At 41.8% G+C, this 21,787-nt stretch overlaps 1 protein-coding gene across 1 annotated transcript; it reads right to left on the reverse strand.

Moving 5' to 3' along the window:
- Positions 1 to 9,278: 9,278 nt before the first annotated feature.
- LOC100445448 (glutathione S-transferase A1) lies at positions 9,279 to 21,420 on the reverse strand. Its single transcript, XM_002817002.6, has 7 exons — positions 21,357 to 21,420; positions 16,788 to 16,904; positions 15,194 to 15,245; positions 13,875 to 14,007; positions 11,814 to 11,955; positions 10,541 to 10,672; positions 9,279 to 9,669 (listed from the first exon to the last, which is right to left on the reverse strand). Exons 2-7 carry the CDS (start codon positions 16,872 to 16,874, stop codon positions 9,547 to 9,549), a joined length of 669 nt encoding a protein of 222 aa, XP_002817048.2. The 5' UTR covers positions 16,875 to 16,904; positions 21,357 to 21,420; the 3' UTR covers positions 9,279 to 9,546.
- Between the last annotated feature and the right edge of the window lie 367 nt (positions 21,421 to 21,787).

A 21,787-nucleotide genomic window follows, 5' to 3' on the forward strand; every position in this document is an offset into this window, starting at 1 on the left:
AGCACGTGTATAAGTGCTCATTAAATAGACACTATTAGGATTCTGAGAGATGGCTGCTATTTCATATCATCATTAAAAAATTAAATCAATCTAATATAGATGATAATATACTCCATTGCTGATCTATATCCAGTGATTTAAACTTTGAAATAAATCACACCTTGTCCTGAGTGTAGTTACTTTGGTTGGAATGGCAGCCAGCAATAAGGCTGTCTCAATCTGATCAGAAGCTCTGAGTGGACGCAAGTATTTAATACAAATATGAAAACCAGTTATTGCATAACAATGCAGTTGACTTAATAGGCAGAATCTATAAAAATAAAAGTCAAAGTAGACACTTATCAAGATTTTCTGTATTTCACTGTTGATATGATCTGGTACCAATCTTAACTCTGCCTCAAAATAGCTGTGTGATCTGGGAATCATCACTTAACATCTTCAAGCCTTAGTTTCCTCATCTGCAAAATGGGGATAGAACATTTTCTTAAACAGAATATTGCAATGTTTTCAAAATGCATGATACAGGGCCTGACACACATACATCAAGTAATAAATGGTAGTTGTGTTTGCTGTGGTTACTTATAGTTTAATGGAGTTCTTTATGGTGAAAGCTCAAGAATTTGGGGGTTTCTAGCTTGCTCCATGGAACAGAGTTTGTTGTGGATCTATGATTGCACAGGAGCAGGATCTAGAGATCATGGGGGGTGTGTGCCAGCAATTAATAAAGCGTCCAATTCAGGACAAACCTAAGGAATGGTAGCTGGTCCTGGCAGGAGGGTAACTGAGGTGGGGTTGGATTGGCAAGTGGGATGTGCTTGTGAGGCTGAGGACTGGGTTGTGATCATCAGCCTTAGGGCACTGAGACCCCAGAATCCTGAGTAAGGTCTGCAGTCAGCCCTGCCCCTGCCTTCAGTCAAGCTGGATGGAGGCCAGGGAGCCTGGGTTCCTCTCAGCCTTGCCCCTCCCTCCCTCCCTCCTGCTGAACTCTTCCTACCTGGGCTCTGAACACATCCCTGAGCTGCAGAGCTGATGTCTGGGTGACAGTGAAACAGGGTATTCATTTGTACAAAGAAAACAACCTGGAATGGCAGTGTTTGGATTTCTTGTGTGCTTATTTCCTCATAGGATTGAGAAAGGGTGAGGCTAAAGGGTTTGGCCCACAAAATCATTATTCTCTCCCAGGCCTCTAGACCTATGATGCAAGGGGCTGTCACGAAGCCATGGGCATGCCCTGCAGACATTTTCCCCATTGCCTTTGCTGTTAACATTTGGCTACTTTTGCAAATTTCCAAACTTTTGCAAAAGGAGCAGTATGTTAATAACTGAGACTTTTCAAATTTCTGCTGCTGGCTTGATTTCATCCCCTGAAAGTGGGGTTTCCTTTTCTACCACATGATCAGACTGCAAATTTTCCAAACTTTTATGCTCTTCTTCCCTTTTAAATATTAAGTTTCAATTTCACATTGATTCATTTGGATTCAATGACAGATTTCAGATCATGTCTTTGTGAACACATATGAACATGTGCTGTTAGAAACAGCCAGGCTAAATCTTGAATGCTTTGCAGCTTAGAAATTTCTTCTACCAGATACCCTAAATCATCTCTCAAGTAAAAAGTCTCAGATCTCTAGAGCAGAGGCACAATGCCACCAGTCTTTTTGCTAAGGCATAGCAAGAGTGACTTTCACTCCCATTCCCAAAAAGTTTCTCATCTCCATCTGAGACCTCAGCCTGGACTTCACTGTCCAAATCACTATCAGCATTTTGATCACAACCTTTCAACTAGTTTCTAGGAAGTTCCAAGCTTACCCTCATTTTCCTGCCTTCTTCTGAGCCCTCCAAACTGTTCCAGCCTCTGCTCCTTACCCAATTTTAAAGCTGCTTCCACATTTTCAGGTATCTTCATAGGAATGTCCCACTTTTCTGGTACCAGTTTCTTGTATTAGTCCATTCTCATACTGCTATAAAGACATACCTGAAACTGGGTAATTGATAAAGAAAAGAGGTTTAATCAGCTCACAGTTCTGCAGGCTGTACAGGCTTCTGCTTCTGTGGAGGCCTTAGGAAGCTTACAATCATGATGGAAGGCAAACGGGAAGCAAGCACATATTTACATGGCTGGCAGGAGAAAGAGAGAGTGAACAGGAAGGTGCTATACACTCTCAAACAACCATATCTCATGAAAACTCTATCAGAAGACAGCACTAGGGTGATGATGCAAAACCATTAGAAAACACCCCATGGTCCAATCACCTCCCACCAGGCCCCACCTCCAACACTGGGGATAACAATTCAGCATGAGATTTGGGTGGGGACACAGAGCTAAACTATATCAGGTGTCATATTTTTTTCCTGTGAATTATTTCATAGCCTGGACAGGTCTCACATCTGGATCCAAAAGGAGGACATCACTGAAGCTCCTAATCTTTCCTTCACATTTTTCCCCACTATTAAACATTTATTCTGGGACATTGTTGACTTATATTCTAATGGCACCATACATATTAGCTGGGTTCCTTTAGGTGCATTTTAAAAACTAGTTATAAAGGCTGGGTATGGTCACTCACACCTGTAATCCCAGCACTTTGGGAGACAGCGGTGGGAGGATCACTTGAGCCAGGAGCTTGAGTGCAGCATGAGCAACCTAGCAGACCATGTCTCTACAAAAAAAACCAAATTAGTCAGGTGCAATAGCGTGCACCTGTGGTCCCAGCTACTCAGTAGACTGAGCTGGGAGGACTGATTGAGCCCAGGAGGTGGTGATTGCAGTGAGCCATGATTGTGCCACTGCCCTCCAGCCTGGGCCATGGAGCAAGACCCTGTCTCTAAAACAAAGAAAAACAAAGCTAGTTATATGCTGCAGTAATTATTTAGTTATTCTATCAGCTTCTGAATTTTAATACTTGAGAAGTCATGTAGTCTGCAGATTCCAAACCAGAAAACATTTTGCTCCCATACCCCAGAAGACATTCAGAATATCTGGAGACATTCTTGGTTGTCACATCAAGGCAGAAGGTGGTGGGTAGTGCTTCAACATAGGTAGGTGGAGGCCGGTGATGCCTTGGAACATCCTATCCTGAACAGGACAGCCCCTGCACCCAAAGAATTACCCATCCCAAGGGGTGCCAAGGGTAAGATGAGAGACTTTTCCTTAGCCATTTTCAAGGTTTGCTGTGAGTTGGTTGAACCCTAGATAGACAATGTGACTTGTCGTTTAGCTAATTAGTGGGAAAGACTGATTCAGATTCTAGTTTTCCTGACATTCAGAAACTAATTTTTTCCTATTATAAATCAACCTTAATTTTGAATTTTCACAGCTACAAAGTATTACAGTTACTTATACACACATTGTGTCCCTACTAAATTGTGAGGTTCCCAAAGAGCAGAGAGGTCTCACAGTATGTTTTAGCACAGTGTATTGCACATGGTAGTATCACAGTATCACTGATAGCTGGATAGGTCACACAGCAATGCTAGACATTTTAGCAGTCACAGAGATTTCTATAATTTCATCTTTTGAACTTCCTTGAGAAAATCAAGTGATATAGAAAAAATTAAATACAAAAATCAAATAATAGATTCAAGATAATGGATCAGCCAATCCTGATTATCAGACTCAATTTTCTACAATTTTACAGAATTAATAAAGATATGGGTGTGGCTCACTGAGTAGACCCAGAAGGACTAAGGAAGGAGGAATTTGGAAAGAGCAAGGTTATCATGCAAGTGTTTAATTGGGCAAAGGACAAGATTAACAGATATTTGTTGACTCAGGAATCTGAAAATTCACAAGAGAGAAGGGCATTATTGTTTTTAATTTTGTTAATCATTAATCTAGGTCATCTTGCTTTATAGAACTAAAAGTTCTAAAGACTTAGATTCACCTGTAAGTTCTAGAAAATTGCTCTCAAAACATTCTGCCTGCCTTTTGGAGCATAACAACCTTAAAGAAATATTGAAAAGCCAATGGCATCAACACTTGACAACGAATCACAAAGCACTTCCTGAAGGAAGCATTAATGCGTGATATCTACCATCAAGTTGTAAATTAGAATTGTGCTTGGCAGGTGTCGATGGCTCTCTGCTCAGCAGGAGATGGAGGTTTGGAGAAGCAACTGCAGACACGGAACTGCCCAGTTGTATGTCCCTTTTACCAGTCATTGGGAATTCCCAAGTCTGTGATCTTGCCAAATGTAAGTTCACAATAATTGTGTGTTGATTACTTGTCTAGAAAATGTCACTTTAGCATAAACACCTACCTTTCCTCTGGCAATGATCATATTCTGATGACCTAAAATGACATTGAGTGGTGACAGCGTGCTGGCAGCCCCTCGCAGCCCTGGGCGCCTCCTCGGCCTTGGCGCCCACTCTGGCCATGCTTGAGGAGCCCTTCAGCCCGCGGCTGCACTGTGGGAGCCCCTTTTTGGGCTGGCCAAGGCGGAAGCCGGCTCCCTTAGCTTGCAGAGAGGTGTGGAGGGAGAGGCACGGGCGAGAACCTGGGCTGCAGGCCAGGCTTTCAGACCAGCGTGGGTTCCAGGTGGGCGTGGGCTCGGCGGGCCAGCACTCCAAGCAGCTGGCCGGCCCCGCTGGCCCTGGGCAGTGAGGGGCTTAGCACCTGGGTCAGCAGCTGCTGTGCTCGACTTCTCACTGGGCCTTAGCTGCCTCCCGTGGGGCAGGGCTCGGGACCTGCAGCCACCATGCCTGAGCCTCTCCCCCTAACCCCCGGACCCTGGGCTCCTGCATGGCCCGAGCCTCCCCGACTAGCGTTGCCCCCTGCTCCAGGGTGCGGAGTCCCACCGACCGCCCAAGGGCTGAGGAATGCAGGCGCACACACGGGACTGGCAGGCAGCTCCACCTGCAGCCCCAGTGCCGGATCCACTGGGTGAAGCCAGCTGGGTTCCTGAGTCTGGTGGGGACTTGGAGAATCTTTATGTCTAGCTAAGGGATCGTAAATACACCAATCAGCACTCTGTATCCAGCTCAAGGTTTGTAAACACACCAATCAGCACCCTGTGTCTAGCTCAGGGTTTGTAAATACACCAATCAACACTCTGTATCTAGCTAATCTAGTGGGGACCTGGAGAACTTTTGTGTCTAGCTCAGGGATTGTAAACGCACCAATCAGCTCTCTGTAAAACAGACCAATCGGCTCTCTGTAAAATGGACCAATCAGCAGGATGTGGGTGGGGCCCAATAAGAGAATAGAAGCAGGCTGTCCCAGCCTGCAGTGGCAACAGGCTGGGGTTCCAGGTTCCCTTCCACACTGTGGAAGCTTTGTTCTTTCACTCTTTGCAATAAATCTTGCTGCTGCTCACTCTTTGGGTCCACATTGCCTTTATGAGCTGTAACACTCACCGCAAAGGTCTGTAGCTTCACTCCTGAGCCAGTGAGACCACGAACCCACCAGAAGGAAGAAACTCTGAACACATCCGGACATCAGAAGGAACAAACTCCGGACACGCCTCCTTTAAGAACTGTGACACCGCAAGGGTCCACGGCTTCATTCTTGAAGTCAGTGAGACCAAGAACCCACCAATTCTGGACACAACATCGTGACTATTTTTTCCCCTCATGGTATTACTTTTTCTACTATAATTCTCATAGTCTAGTTTTCTAAATTCTTCATTTTTGCATTTCTTTAATGATTGTGAGAGTTGTCAGAGTCAAAAGGAGTCACAATGTTAGGAAAACTCTGACAACAGAGCTGAAAAAGGCCATAAAGAGAATGTTCTTACTCTTTATCTGATAACAAAACAAACTAGGAAAAACAACTTTGAACAAAGGCCATCGCAATCTTATAAAAGAATCTGTTAGGACACTTGCCCAGCAACTACCTGTTTAAACTTGGCCTGGCATTACCCTTGTTGTTGATATTTGTAGTGACTGATAAGTATTTCAAAACGTTTATTTGATCCTCATTTTTTTCTATGAAAAACTTTGTCTTCCTTAACTTCCCTGAATACATACATCGTTTACTATGACAAACACATACCCATTACAACACTTAATTCTCAAATAAATATCTATTATTTGAAAGGGTCTCTGTTTATTATTTAAGTTGAAACAATGTATCCAAAAGCAGGTGAATGCAGAACTTTTAAACTGTCATCCAAGCACACAGAGAAGGCACTAATATGAGTATAAAACAGATTTTTCTTGTGCCAAGGACACATTTTAAAGTATTTTTCTAGTGACCTAGATGGGATGACATGAGGTAATGTAGGCAGATTTCTAAGATCAGTATTTACTTTGTTAAAGGCTGTCACCCTTGTGGTTCAACAACTTAATTTGAGGTCCTAATGTGGTGTATAAACTACCTGTTCATTTCAATAGCTTCCTCCCACTGAAAGGAATAGAGTCAAGTTAAAAACAGCCACTCCCACACGTTTCAGGGCCACAGGACTGCCTACTAGATTCTAAGAAAAATGGCAAGTCATCCTCTTATCACAAGGTAACTGGTTAATATGTTCCTTTTCAAGGTTGGCAATAAAAGTCTAATCACAAATTTCAGCAGATTTTGCTTTCTTTACAGTAAGTCAGTAGAAACTGGCTTTTTGAAGATGCTCATTTTTAATGACTTGGATGTAAGGACTAAGGCAGATGAGAAATCTCTGCTGGGAGCATAGCTGGGAGGGGATGTCTGTGAAGGGCAGGCTGATGGCACTCTGGAAGGCTTCTCTTACTGGGTTGCCACACAAAATACAGGGCACCCAGGTAAATATGAATTCCAGGCAAAGGATCAGTCATTTCTTAGTATAAGTATGTCCCAAACACTGCAGGAAACATGTTTATACTAAAAAAGTATTGCTTGTTTATCTAAAAATTCACATTTATTTGGGTGTCCTGTATCTTATCCGCCAAATCCGGCCACCCTGTTTTTATGTTCTTTCCTCTCTGCATTGCTCTAATCACCCTTCCTGGCCTCTGGGCCTTTGCACATGGCATTTGTCCTGACTGGAATATTCTACTTTCAGCTCCTACTGTATTTTCTCTATTGTGTCTTTCCCTACATTAATTTACATGATGTATTCAATATCAGATTTCTCCCTAGTCCTTGAGCTCCTGAGAGCAGAGCCTTCTTCTTGTTTGAGTCCAGTCCTTATTGTCTGGGACAAAACATGGACATCATAGGAGCTCCTAAAATAAGATAGTTTTAAAATTTACATGGAAAAATTCTAGCAAATACAAAAGTAGAGGGAATAATATAACAAGCTTGAAGGTACCCATGACCAGGATTCATCAATTGCCAGCAACATTTCTTCATCTATACCAGGTAGTGAATTAAGTTATGTTGGCTCCCAAGAAAGAGAGGTCCATATCCAAATCCTTGAGTCCTTTAAATGTGACCTTATTTGGAAAAAGGCTCTTTGCAGATGAGATTAAGGAACTTCAGATGAGATCATCCTGGTATATCCAGATAGGCCCTACATCCAAAGACAAATGTCCCTGCAACATAGAGAATAGAAGACACAGACACGCAGAGGGTGAGGTGCTGGAAGCACCAGGCAGAAAGTAGAGTGATGTGGCCACGATCCATGAAAGTGCAGAAATGCCAAGAGCCCCCAGAAGCTGTAGGAGGCAGGGAACAATTGTTCTCTAGTACTTCCAGGGGATGTGGCCCTACTCACACCCTGACTTCAGACTTCTGGCCTTCAGAATTGTAAGAAAATGCATTTCTGATGTTTCAAGTCACCCAGTTTGTAGGAATCTGTGACAGGAGCTACAAGAAAATGATACAAACTCCCATGTACTCCCTCCGCTACCAGGGGATTCTTTTCAAGCAAATCCCAGACAGCATATCATTTCATCTGTAAATACTAGTATTCATCTCTAGAAAGGAAGAACTTCTTTTCTAAACATAATCACACTATGATTATGTTTAATATGACACTCTCTTATCGTATGAAAATTCTATAATTCCCTAATTTCATCAAAGCTTCAGCATTCTAGTTCATGTAAGTGTCCCATAAAAATTTCTTAGCAATTTGTCTTTTTTGGTCAGCATGCAAGCAGGGTCCTTACAAAGCATTTGAGGGATATGAGCCAATTTTTTTTTTTTTTTTTTTAGAAATTAATGAATGGAGACAGATAGAGAGTGTGGGGGTTTGTGAGTTCTCAAAGCCCAGTCTCATATACCCAGGTTCTGGAGGTGCATAGAGCTGTGCATGGGTCTGTGCAGATGTCATTGTCCATTGGTGATGAAGCACTGGGGACCCAGCAGGCCAAGCCCCACACCACAAGCTCACGGTACAGGGGAGCGGACACAGTGGCCCTCAGGTGTTATTAGAGGCTCACTGGGACTCTGTGGAGGGCAGAGGACAGGCCAGCGCTCCTGGGAAGCAATGAGGTAGTGTGAAGTGTGTCCACTGGGAAGGAGCTTGCCAGGCAGAGCTAGCAAGTACACCCAGACAGGAAGGCAAGAGGCCCCACCATGCTCAGAGAGTGACTGGGCTGGAGACCAAGGAGTGAGGACAGGTGTGAGGATGCATTCTATATGCAGTCAGGACTCACTGAAGAATTCTGTGATTTTTTTCCAATTTGCATTTTAGAAAAACTACTCTGGTTGTAAGTGGAGAAGAGACTAGAGCAAAGTGAAGCTGCAGGTAGGAAGCCTGTGTGTCTGTCTGCTCCCTCAACCACCTCTGCCAACTGTGGGGAAACTCCTTCTAAGAGGAGAGCGCAAATTGCAGAAGCCCTGCTGTCCTGGGAGAGATTAGCATTATAGGACCAGTATGGGGGTGGAGCTAGAAAGCACTCATAATCTAAGCATTCTGGCACAGTGACACACCAGGGAAAAATGATTTTGCATATAGTTATTTGTAATTCACATATACCATCTGTATCTTGGCAACCCAGGCCTGAGTGGCACTGAAGGAACTAAGAGAAGGCTCATGCCTGGGACCCCACAGAGCCTTGTGGAGCAGAGTGAAGATAAGCCAGGAGCATACACACTGTAAGGGACAACAGGGTGGCCTGAGAGCAGAGGGTGGGTCTGTTTGCTCTTCAATATTTCCTCACCTCCTAGAAAACTGAGGAATCCACAGCAGACAGAATCATTGTTTTGCAAATGCATCAGAAAGAATGCTTTTATCAGAAATAAAATGACTGTCCAGGAAAAGAAGAAAATGTCTTTATGCCATTATCCAGGATGGTAACTCTTCTCCTGTGCATACCTGAAAATGTCAGGAGCGCATTTCTACAGTGACATTTTAATAGATTATATGACAAATTGTATGTTACAGGACAATTCTTCGAAAAGTCAAACAAACCACATAATCTATAGTTTCCTTTTTTACTGAATTTTTAATTCCCAGAAAATGGTTGGCTAGGAGGAGATTGGATATCTGAATTCACATCAGATACTAATGAAAACAAATCAATTTTAACTAAGTCAGCAAATAGGAGTTGTATTATTTAATTAGTATATAATCTGAAAGAGTTCATTAGCTTCACAACAGGCACAATCAACACTTAGGTAAAGCAATTTACTGTCACAAAACCTTAGAATATTGGTCTTGCAAGTTCTTGGCCTCCATGACTGCATTATTAAAACCTGAAAATCTTCCTTGCTTCTTCTAAAGATTTCGCATCCATGGGAGGCTTCCTTGGGCTGCCAGGCTGTAGAAACTTCTTCACCGTGGGCAGGTTGCTGATTCTGGTTTTCAGGGCCTGTAATTCATAAAGCACAGCCTCAGAGTGAAGCCAAGGGCTGAAACCACCATTAACATGACCCAGGGAATATGAGCTCCTCCTGCAAAGACCAAGTGAGTCCGTTCCATCAGCACAAGCATGGAGGCAGAAAGAGACACCCAGTGAGAAATGAAGAGAAGAGGAAGAACATGTAGCTCACTTTATTTTCCCCAAAGATGTCTTTAAGTTTTAATCAGTTCAGTCATCTCTATCTTTCTCCTTACATACTAATCCTATAATGACTCTCGTATAAGACAAGAAAAAATAATGTACCTGTGAGATATCAACACAGATGAGTCTCTAAGCAGAAGTGAAAATATGGGGAAATTAGTTTGGAAGGGAATAGTTATAGAAAATATTGAAGACAAACCATGGGACCACCTTTACTCAGTGAGAGATACAGTGTGGGGGGCCAGTGTGCTGGAGAGCTGTGCAGAGAGGAACACAATGTCAGACAACAGGAGCCGGAGCCCAGGGAGGAAACCAAATGGAAAGGGCTCTGCTCAGACTGGCTCAATGTGGGCACATATGGGATAAAGGACATCACAGAGAACTCGGGAACAGAAACCACATTGAAATAGAGGGATGGGGAGAGATGCTGGGCCCTGGGTTCTTTCCATAATAAAGGGCAAAATACTCTTTGTGGGGTAGCATGCACCGCAAATTTCCTTTCCAGAACAAAAGTGTTTTCGTTCTTCAAAATTGGAGCCTGCAAGCTCATTTTGGAGACCTCGGGGCACTGAAGGCCTGGAGAAGGCTGGGGTCAAAACGTGGTCAGTTGCAGGGCCCAGATACAAGATCCCAAGATGGGAGATGTGGGGCTGGCTCTCTGGGCTGTGAAATGCATCACCTTCAGCAGAGGGAAGCTGGAAATAAGGCTAGAGTCAAGCTCTTCCACGTAGTAGAGAAGTTCCACCAGATGAATGTCAGCCCGGCTCAGCTTGTTGCCAACAAGGTAGTCTTGTCCATGGCTCTTTAAGACCTGGGGAATGGGAGGAATCAGATCAGGAACACATACACAACCAGGCTAGGACTCCTGCTTCTTTCAGAGCCTCTCCACCCTGACTTTCCCCACCTCTGTTGCCTTACTACATGGGTGCAGAAATCCAGAGCTTTCTCCACATTTTCTGAATGAATGAGAGAGTAAGAACTGTAACTCTACTCACTCCTCAGTTGTAGCTCAGGCTCCCATTTTCTCTTCTCATTCTACATCACTGTGGCATCTACAACACCCACACAGCTTGCTTCTTCCACATGGGCCAGGGGCTTAGCACCTGCCGCCATGTGTTCTGTCTGCCCCAGGCCCTACAGCATGGAGCCCTCACATTCAGGACATGGCTCTACATTCTGCTTTCTCCCTCTCCAATCTCCCTTGGGCAGCGACTCCACCTTCATGACAACACTCTTCCCCCGGGAGGAGACTATTTCAGAGTCCTCATTTCTCCTTCTCTGCTCTCCTCATTCCCTGCTCTATCTCCCTGTGATCTGTAGGAAACCTGGGTGAACCTGAATTCATCATCTTTCTTACAGCATTGACTCTCACTCCCAACTGGCACTATGTTATAATCTGCAAGCTGAACAGTTTAGGGGTGAACTGCACTGATGTCTACAACTTACTATAAAATCCATTTTACAAAATCTTCCTCTGCATGCCACAATCACTCTCCTTTTAAAAAATACCCATCCCTGAATCACTACAGTATTCTCTGGTTGGGCAGTTGGTCTCCTATTTTCCTGCACATGGTGCCAGAATGTTTTCTGATGGATTGCTTTCATCATGCCCCTGTTCAGTCAAAATCCATGGGGTTCCATAGACTCAACAGCAACCTCCAGTGTGGTCCAGAGCCCACATTCTACTTATGAACATGAAATTTTGTTGAACAGGTAATTCCATGTTGGGGTCCAGTAAATTAAAATTTTACTGGAAAATTATAGCTTGCGTATAAGTGATACAATTGTTTCTCCAAGTCTATTTTCATAAAATGCCTTGAGAATCAGAGTGCTGCATTGGTGTTCAGGAAGTCTCACTGAAAGTGAAGGTCAGTGCTCCAGGAATGCCCAGCCACTATTTTTCTACTGGCCTCTAAACTCAGTTCCCCAAAACACTGAACAGCTTCACTTACTTTTTCGAAGGCAGGGAAGTAGCGATTTATTATTTTCTCTTTGATCAAGGCAATCTTGGCATCTTTTTCCTCAGGTGGACATATGGGCAGAAGGAGGATCATTTCACCCAAATCTGCTATACCTTCTGTATACATATCAATCCTGGAAGACAGAAACAACCAAATGGTCAAATACCTTTTGCCTTAGATTTTATAGGTTTATAAAAACCTAACAGAGTAGAGTATCAGGTGATGGCAAAATAATTCACCTCCGGTGAGTGCCTTTTATAGTCTAGTCATTATGCTCTGAGTTTTACAGGTATATTAACATTTATCTCTTAAAACAACCTATCAAGGTAGATAGATCTCCAAATTGTGTTACATGCATGACCTAATACAGGTAAAAAGAGCATCGGTGGTCACAGTCAACAGAGAAATTGGCGGAATCACTGCCAGTACCTACTGATGCTGTGCCAAGATTTATCATCTCCATTGTGGTTTGTTCTGTGCATGAACTTAGTGTGAGTCAAATGGCCAAAGACCTGCTTCCTAAGTAATCCTAAGACAGTCCGTGGCACAGCCATCTCAGTCATATTCCTTGTCCTCTCTCATCATTTTACACCTTCCAGGGCTGCTTCTATGCCCCATATTTGCAGTTCTTCCAATTACACCCATGAAACACATTTCCACAGCCCTCTCCATGTGCTGTTGCCCAACTCTAGCCATGTGTGCCTTTCCTGAGACCCCACCTAAGAATCCCCTTCCCTGGTGAAATTCTCTATAAAGTTACAACCAGTGCAAACTTTTCTTCTTTTGTGTCAAACTGGAGTTTCACAATACTTTTTAAAAAAAGAGCTTTATTGATGCATATTCACATACTATAATTGCCACCAGTTATATTATACTATTGAGTGGTTTTTAGTGCACTCACAGAAATCTGTAAAAATAACTACAGTCTAATTCCAGAATTATTTTGGTCACCCTGATAAGGACATCTGTACCATTAGCAGTATTCTTCATTTTTCTCCAAGCCCCACTCCTTTAGCCCCAGGCAACCACTAATCTACTTTCTACCTCTATGGATTTGAATATCTGGACATTTCATATGAAAAGAATCCTATAATATGTGGCCTTCTGTGTCTTGTGTATTTTATGTAACATGTCTTATGGTTTAACCCTCTTGTAGCATGCATTGGTACTTCATTCTTTTTCGTGACCAAATATCTTTCCATTGCATGGCTAAGGCACATTTTTCTCCTCCATTTATTGATCGATGGATATTTGGGTTGTTTCCACTTTTTGAATTCTATGAATATTGTTATTTGCATTATTCACTTATGTAAAGTATATAGTGTGGATGTATTTTCGATTGTTTGGGGATATACCTGTTAGAGGAACTGCTGGGTCATTGGTAATACTATATTAAAGTTTTTGAGGAGCTGCCAGCAGTTTCATTCAGGATTTATTTGGAATCATGCAGTCTCATCACAACAGCAAGGAGACCCCTTGGCTTTGCTGGTATGGAATCAATCTGGCTGTTTTGGCCTTCTATCCATGTGTCAAGGTAACCCCAGGATCCTTGGTGCCAGCCTCTAATAGCCCTGCTCAAGTATTCCAGTTGATATAATTGGTTGGTAATTTAGGTTCCTGGTCATCTTTCTTGGAATTACTGGGATCTTAGATTCGGCTTCTTTGCAGCTTTCCCTCCCCAGTCCTTCATCTACAGACTCTCACATATTCTATGCCTGTCCTAAACTGTTGGCCAGAGTCCAGCCTCTGAAGTCCTGAGCACCTGGAATCATGATTCCCCATCCTCCTGAGTTCATGGTTCGTCAATATTTGGAAACCTCTGTCAGGGTGCTGGATCCATGGACTGCATCCTCTTCTAGACTCACCCTCACCTGAACCCTCCCCATGTTCACTGTTCCCTCATCTCCATGGGACTGTGCAATACTGGACCTCAGCGTGCATGCCCAAGGCCCAGCCTGCTGCATGATGCTCTGCCATGGTCCCACCCACTCAAGGAAGGACCTAAATCACTCTGTGTTCTCTGTGGATGGAAGAACAGAAAATATACCGTACAGGGCTCTCTCCTTTATGTCTTTCCCATAGAGATTGTATTTGCTGGCAATGTAGTTGAGAATGGCTCTGGTCTGCACCAGCTTCATCCCATCAATCTCAACCATTGGCACTTGCTGGAACATCAAATATCCATCTTTAGAAGGAAGAAAAAAAAGGAGAGTGAAGTGTCTCTGAAACTCACCCTTTTGGGATGAACAAAATAGTTGTGGAAATGACTAAATTTGTAAAATGAAAATGAAATTACTGCCTGGTAAGATTTCACTTGAAACAAAAACTTTTTTTTTTTTTTTTTTTGGGCAGAGTATCATTCTGTCACCCAGGCTGGAGTGGAGTGGCCTGATCCTGGCTCACTGTAACCTCTGCCTCCCAGGTTCAAGTGATTCTCCTACCTCAGCCTCCCAATAGCTGGGATTACAGCCATGCACCACTGCACATGGCTAATTTTTGTATTTTTACAAGCGATAGGGTCTCACCATGTTGGCCAAACTGGTTTTGAATTCCTGAACTGAAATGATCCACCCACCTCAGCCTCCCAAATTGAGATTACAGGCGTGAGCCACTGCACCCAGTCCAAACAACATGTTTAAAAAGCTTCCTGTAGTTCTTCTTTTTCTTAAGAAGCTTCCTTTTACTTTTTATCCATTTATTTCATATATGTTTTTATTGCCCCTCCAGATACATAGTGGGACTCTTGAATTTTTTGTGTTGATTTATCTTCATGGATATTTTAGGAAGAGGTTGGGACAAGTTACAATAGGACTGGCAACAAGGTGCCATTTAAAACAGAAAGTTCCCAGAGTAAGTTTCATGGTGTTTGTGACATTTAAGGCAGGTTCTGAGAGGTTTTTATGTAAGGGTCCCTTTCTGTGCTCTTCAAAGTCTGCGATATTGCTACAGTGTTACCTTGTCACACTCCCCACATGAAAGAAAAAACTCGAGACAGTGGCCACATCTATTTCTCCTTCTTTTGTCTAATGCATGTTCTTGCATGTGTTTGGATGGGGAGGGCTGTATGGGATCCTGTGCTGATGACCACCACTCATTCACAATTCCCCAAGCATGAAAACAAAGAAAGGGCTTTCTCAGGGCGTGGGAGATGATTCCTCTAGCAAATACTCTGAGAGGTCTGGTCCTTTTAGCCTGGAGAGAGTTGCCAGACTTGATCAAGGAGCCACATCCCTTCCATTTTAACCACTTTCTCCCTCTGCACCATGTACAAATACCACACCCCACACACATAGACATTGCCAGCTGTGCAAAGCTCCCCGTGTACCTTCTACTAGATACCCTCATCAGAGGAACTTAGAGATTGATCTTACCATTTCTTAACTTGTCCAAATCTTCTGCAGATTTCATAAGTTTCTCTTCAAACTGGAAGCAGAAACAGTAAACGAGTTCTTGTTAATTCATTCTGTTATAGACTTGTGGCCTTGAATGGCCCCATCTGGTGCATCATTTGGAGAATATAAGATTTCTGAGTTTGGCAGAGTACACAGAGGGGGCTGGTCATGGCCATTTGGAAATTTAGACCTAATTCATTGAGAAAAGTGCATGAGTCACAGCACACAGCTGCTCAATCTTCTAGTTCACTTCACCTCCACCCTGATATGAATGTCTATGATTAGGTCATGTTTTGAGAGGGGACATCACTGGAGAAAAGGCACAAAGCAGTTCTTCTAGTTATGGTGTTGTCATATCTTAGGAAAGCCTGTGTCTCCAAGTGAGATCAGACCACAACCTTGTGTGTTCCCAGCATGGGGCATGCCATGGGCTAATGGATATCAAATATTCTGCCACCAAGGAGCCTCTGCTATAATTTGTATCGCCCCACTTCTCAGGAACCCTGCTAAGGGTGAAATAGGTCGCTGCTGTTGCACAGCTTTCACACTTGCAACTATAATTTTCTCTTCTGAAGTACGTGAGACACAATAGGGTAAAATTCTCAATTTAATAAAGGAATTAGAGTCCCACACTAACATTATTTTTAAGGAAAACCTCTGGTTTCTGATGTGGTTTTGTGGCATTGGGGAATGCTTGTGTGTTCTAGAAGCCTCCTCCCATCATTTTAACCATGTGTTTATTTCCCTGCATCCTCATAGACATGTAGGCTGCCCCAGGGCAGGGACTGTGTCTGTCTTGTTCACTATTTCCATGACCGAGTACAGAACCTGGAATTAATAAGTGCTCAAGCAAATAATTGCTGTGAATGTAGTCAATCTTTAATAGGTAGTTTATTACAATCCACTCCCTTCCGTCTCTCATTTGTAGTTTGCATTTTACCTCTAATTACAACCATTTTTTAATATTATGCATTTTTATTTTTTTATTGTGGAAATTATGAACATGAATAATATAAACAGAAAAGCATAATGATTCTCCTTATACTTGTTGCATAGAATCAATAATTATCAATCAAAATCAATATGGTTTCATCTATATGCCCACCTACTTCTCCTCTTGTAATAATTCCAAGGAAATCCCAGATCCATATGATTAATCCTTAAATACTTCAGTGTGTTTTCCTAAAACACATTAACTATTCCAAAGACAGCCATAGTACATTATCACACATGAAATATTAACAATAATTATTTCATGTCCTCAAATATTCAGTTTCATGTTTCTAATTGTATAAATGCTATAAATTATTTTTTACAGTTTGTTTAAATTCTAATCCACTTAAGTTCTGCACTTTGTGATTAGTGTCTTAATTGTATTTTAATATGTTTGCTTTTAGATGAGAAGACATTTTAAGAATTACTAGGTCAAATCTGTTCATCTTTTTCTTAATTACAGTCCATTTTTATTTAAGGCACAATGCTTCAGTAAGCAATCATCTCATAGTTTCTGTGGGAAAAGTATGTGATAATGCAATCGTAAATCCGACTTAAGATGACCTAACTCAGAACCTACCTCTACTCCAGCTGCAGCCAGGAGCCACCGGGTGGACTCCATTCTGCCCCGTGCATTGAAGTAATGGAGCCTGGGCTTCTCTGCCATGATAGCAGACTCCTGGAGGTTTCTCTAAGCCTGAATGAATGAATGAATGAATAATTGAAACCATAGAATCAAAAATGTACTTTAGGATGTGTAGCTGAAAACCACGAAAAATACCGAAGAAGAACCTGCCTTCTTCATGACTGTGTTGAAAGAGTTCCTGGAATGTTTTCTTGGCTCAAATTGTTACCCATCAGTGGCCACCCTCAGATTCCAGCAAACCAGTCTCAAGTCTTCATTGGCTAACTGTGACTTTTCTTGGCAGCATAAGAGGTGAGAGTATGTGATAATAATATATGTATATAGGAGTTAATGGAAGAGGAAGAATTCAAGAACGAATATTTATTGAAAACTTCCTAGTGATCCTTCCTCAATGCTAGTCCCTTTCAATATCTTATATCTTTAATCCTCCTTATAGTCCCATGAAATGACTGTTATCTCCATTTTTTAGTTAATGAAATGGAGCATCAGAGAAATACAATGTTCACAGTCATACTCCGGTTGGTGATGGACATGAATATCTACACCAAGGACTAAAATGAAGTCATGCCTGGAAGCCAGCTGGGTGAAGGCCCTGGGAACCCATGAACTGGCCGTGGAACCAGAGGATGTCTCTGACAGGGAGGACTGGCTGGGAGCTAAGTCACTCTTCAGCTCTTTGGCTGTGAGACTACATTTGATCAAAACCAGAAATTAGGCCTCAGACTTGGTTAACTGTAGCTAGAAGATCCAAAATCTATCAACATACAGAGAATGTTAATCCCTTGCAGCTTTTGGAATTCTGTATTCTAACTCTGTGGGGTGCATTTTGTTATATAAGCTGGAAGAAGAGATGTTGCTGCATTAATTTTGCAATATGGAAGGAGCTAGCATTTGTTCAACATCAGTTACACACTGGTCATTCTTCTAAATTTCTCTTTGTTTTATCCCACAAAAATCACCTAAGATGAATGCAGTTGTTATTCTCATTTTACATTTGAAAATACTGAGGTTTTTAAAGTAACTTGCTCAGAGTAAATGATGGATCTGGGATGCAGACTCACTGCTATTAAAAACCAAGGACTGAGTCTTATTTTCTATGTTAGTGTTTCTCAAATATGCATGGTAACCTTTCAGCAGATTGTGAAAGCCCATTACTCTTAAAAATAAAATAGAAAAGAATAGAAAATATCAGTGAGCATGACATGTTGAAGGGTAAGTAATGTTTGATGAGTTGTTAGTTTCAGTTATTTGTATATTGTGTGTATGCATGTTTGCATGTGTGCATGCTCACTTGCTCATTGTAAATGGTTAGAGATAAATTGACTGGGCTCATCAGTGAAGTTTGATAGCCCTTGCTCTATCCCAGGCTGTTTGGGAGGTGGAACATAGCAAAGTATCAGAGAATGAAAACCAGTGGCTGCAGGGACAGATGCAACTAATTGTATTATGAATGTGAATGGAAGGACTCAGAACTCATTGAAAGCAGAAGTTCCAGTGCCAAGACTTTGGAACGGTTGCATTTTCTCTCCAAACCCCCAGCTCTGATATTAAACATTCAGATTCTTCTTGCAAAGTTTTGTGGTTGTTGAGTGTGGAACAAAAATATATTTGCCTTTAACAACCAATTTATTTATTTATTTATTTATTTATCATTAATTTTGAGATGGAGTTTCACTGTTTTTGCCCAGGCTGGAGTGCAATGGTGCAATCTTGGCTCACTGCAACCTCAGCTTCCCAGGTTCTAGTGATTCTCCTCCCTCAGCCTCCTGAGTAGCTGGGATAACAGGCACATGCCACCACACCCGGATAATTTTGTATTTTTAGTGGAGAAAGGGTTTCAGCGTGTTGTCCAGTCTGGTCTCGAACACCTGACCTCAGCCTCAGCCTCCCAAAGTGTTGGGATTACAGGAGTGAGCCACCGCACCCAGCCTCAACTAATGTATTTCTAAAAAGGTATGTATGACTAAAATTAGGCATCAAAATCTTTTAAATGTCTCATTTTAGAATATGGGAGTAAATAATTAACCTTTGGAAAGTAAAGAATTCTTTGAAATCATACTGAATCAACTCACCTGTTTTGTAATGAGATATTTTGACATTGTACTTTCTATGATAACTCCAGGAGTAAATTAAAGTAACTTGCGAAATGGAAATAGCATAATTCGGCAGAATGAAAGGGAGAGTGAAGTTCACATGAAAGCATGGGGTGTGCTTGTTTAATTGTTATGGACTAGAGTTCACAGTGTCATAATTCCAAACCCCAAAGTAAACTGTTAGCCATTGATTGAGGATCATGTTTCAAAAGGAAGTGAAATTTTATCTTACATAATATTTTATCACAATACTTCTGCTGATAACTAACATATCACTTTCTCAATGTGAGATTTCCAAGGGTCGGGCTAAGACTGAGACATAGGTTACCATTGAGCTTTGTTGGGTCAACAGAAAATGAAAACTAGAGAGCTCAAGGATTTGCCATGGGTCACATACACATGCTCCTCATTCATAGTCAATATCTAGGGAATGTGTCTACCTTCTGCAACAACCCTGGGAAATGGCTCCTATTATCTGAATTAAAGATGGGCACACTGAATTTCAGAGAGCTAAAGCCTGTCTCATGCTGCACACTTGGTGAGTGTTGGGTCAGCCTGAACTTCTGATTGCAGGTCCAGAGCTTTTCCACTCCACCTCGTAACCTGGCTCTCAGCTCCTGTCTGAGAAGTTGTTTTATATTTTCCTATTCAATGTATATTAGCCAAATAAATGTTGGAAAGAGAGGGCAAGAGGAGAACATCTAATTCCTGAGTTCCTCCTGTTAGCAACTTTTCAGGGGCTTGCTTGGAAGAAAAAATTAGTACAAGTGTGCCTTTCTCTGATTTGACAACCTAAAAACCAGAGTGAGTTGAGGACTAGTATAACTGCATTTACATCAATCAAAAAATGGGCTTGGTTTGTAAGAAATATAAGCTCTCATAATTCCAGGAGTAAATTAAAGGAGTTACATTTACATCTCTGAGGTGGTCCCAATGACACTGCTTCTTATCAGAGAGAAGGGAGAATGAGATAAACCATGACTCCTTCCATTACAAGATTCATAAATGCAGTAGGTTGTTTAATCTCTGAGCCTCAATTTTCTCTTCTTAGAATAGAGATAGTTATTTCTACTTTTGAGGGTTGTTGAGAAAGTTAAGTGAGATAATGTATAAAAAATTCATAGTAGGAACACAGCAATGGGTGTTTGCTCTTTTCCCAGTGCTTGGAAGATGGATGAGTCTCTGGACACATTGAGTAGCCCATGGATCTTCTTTCTTTGATCTATCTATCCATCAATTATTTTACCTACCAACAATCTATGTATATGTATCTATTTACAATCTCTGTCTACCCATCCATGTATGTATTATTTTAACTATCAATTGTTCTTCGTATCTATCTCTCTGTAATCTGTCTCTTCATCATCTATTATCTATCTTGTATCCATTTCTCTGGTTGTCTATATTTTATCCATAGAACTCTAGTAGGAATAAGATTTTATATGAATCCAGACTTATATCAAATCTGTCATATGATGGCTCTCTGTTTCTCTATCTCTTTCCTTTTTAGTTCCTGTACAGAGGTTATTGATATTCACTAATCAGTCCACCTGGATTAACAGGAAATTTTCAGTGAATGTCCAAGCAGTGGGGCACATCAGTAACACAGCCTTACTTAGCCCCATGAAGTCATGTAGTCCCATGGTTCTCAACCAGGGGGATTTTTCTCCTCTGCTCCAGAGGACATTCAGCAAGGTCTAGAGATATTTTGGGTTGTTACATCTGCAGAGAGGGAGAGGGGGCTACAAATCAGATAGGTAGAGGCCAGGGATGCCTAGAAACATCCTAGAGTGGGCAGGACAGATCTCCCTTCAAAGAATTACACAATTTGAAGGGCAGCAACAGTCAGAGCCTCTTTCTTAGCTATCCTCTATATTGGCCATGAGTTGGTAGAACTCCAGAGACAGAATATGACTTGTCTTTGAGCTAACTAGTGGTAAAGGCTCACCTAGAATCTAGTCCTCCTGACATTCAAACTAATTTATTCTAATTATAATAAACCTGAGTTTTGTATTTTCACAGCCAATATAGAATTACAGTGTCACAGTTTACAATTGTGTGTTGACTACTTACACAGAGAAAGAAATTTTTGCATACATTGCCACTTCTTCCAGCACTGATTATTGTTCAAAATGCTACCATTTCTTTTTTCTCTTGTCATTATTTCCCATACCATTAAATGCTGAAGCCCTGGTTTTCTAAATTCTTCATTTTTACATTTCTGTAAAGATGTATCCAACAGAAAAGAAATAAACAATTCTTGAACTGTCACCCAAACACACCAAGATGGCACGATATGAGTAAAAACAGATTTTTCCTTGTGCTAAGGATACATATTAGCATATTTTTCTAGGAGGCTAGAGAGGAGGGTGTGAGGCAACGTAGAGAGATTTATAAGATCAGTACTTACTTTGTTAAACGCTGTCACTGTCCGGGCTCGACAACTGAATTCCAGGTCCTAATGTATTTATAAGCACTTTGTTCCTTTCAATAGTTGCCTCCCACTGGAAGAAGGGTCAAGTTAGGGAAAAGCAACTCCCACACATTTCATGGCCAAGGGGCCACCTACTGGATTCTAAGACATGAGGCAAGTGATCTGCTTATCAGAAGAAACTAGTTAATATGTTCCTTTTCAAGGTTGGCAATTAAAGTTCAAACAATATATTTCACCCAGATTTTGCTCTTTTTGCAAGTCATCAGAAACTGGCTTTTTAAAGATGCTTTTTTTCATGAGTTGGATGCAAAGACTAGGGCAGCTGAAAAATCTCTATTGTGAGCATAGCTGGGAGGGGATGTCTGTGAAGGGCAAGCTGATGCCACCCTTTTCTTACTGGGTTGCCA

Source organism: Pongo abelii, chromosome 5, assembly GCF_028885655.2.
Source record: "Pongo abelii isolate AG06213 chromosome 5, NHGRI_mPonAbe1-v2.0_pri, whole genome shotgun sequence".
In the NCBI taxonomy this organism is placed as follows: domain Eukaryota; kingdom Metazoa; phylum Chordata; class Mammalia; order Primates; family Hominidae; genus Pongo; species Pongo abelii.

Bases quoted from the DNA above. Each gene is read 5' to 3' on its own strand.
- LOC100445448 (XM_002817002.6), bottom strand. From the start codon at position 16,874: ATGGCAGAGAAGCCCAGGCTCCATTACTTCAATGCACGGGGCAGAATG. The intron at 14,008-15,193 runs GTAAGATCAATC...TTCCTTCTAAAG, and splicing joins TTTGGACAAGTTAAGAAATG to ATGGATATTTGATGTTCCAG. The intron at 10,673-11,813 runs GTAAGTGAAGCT...CCCATTCCCCAG, and splicing joins ACTTCCCTGCCTTCGAAAAA to GTCTTAAAGAGCCATGGACA.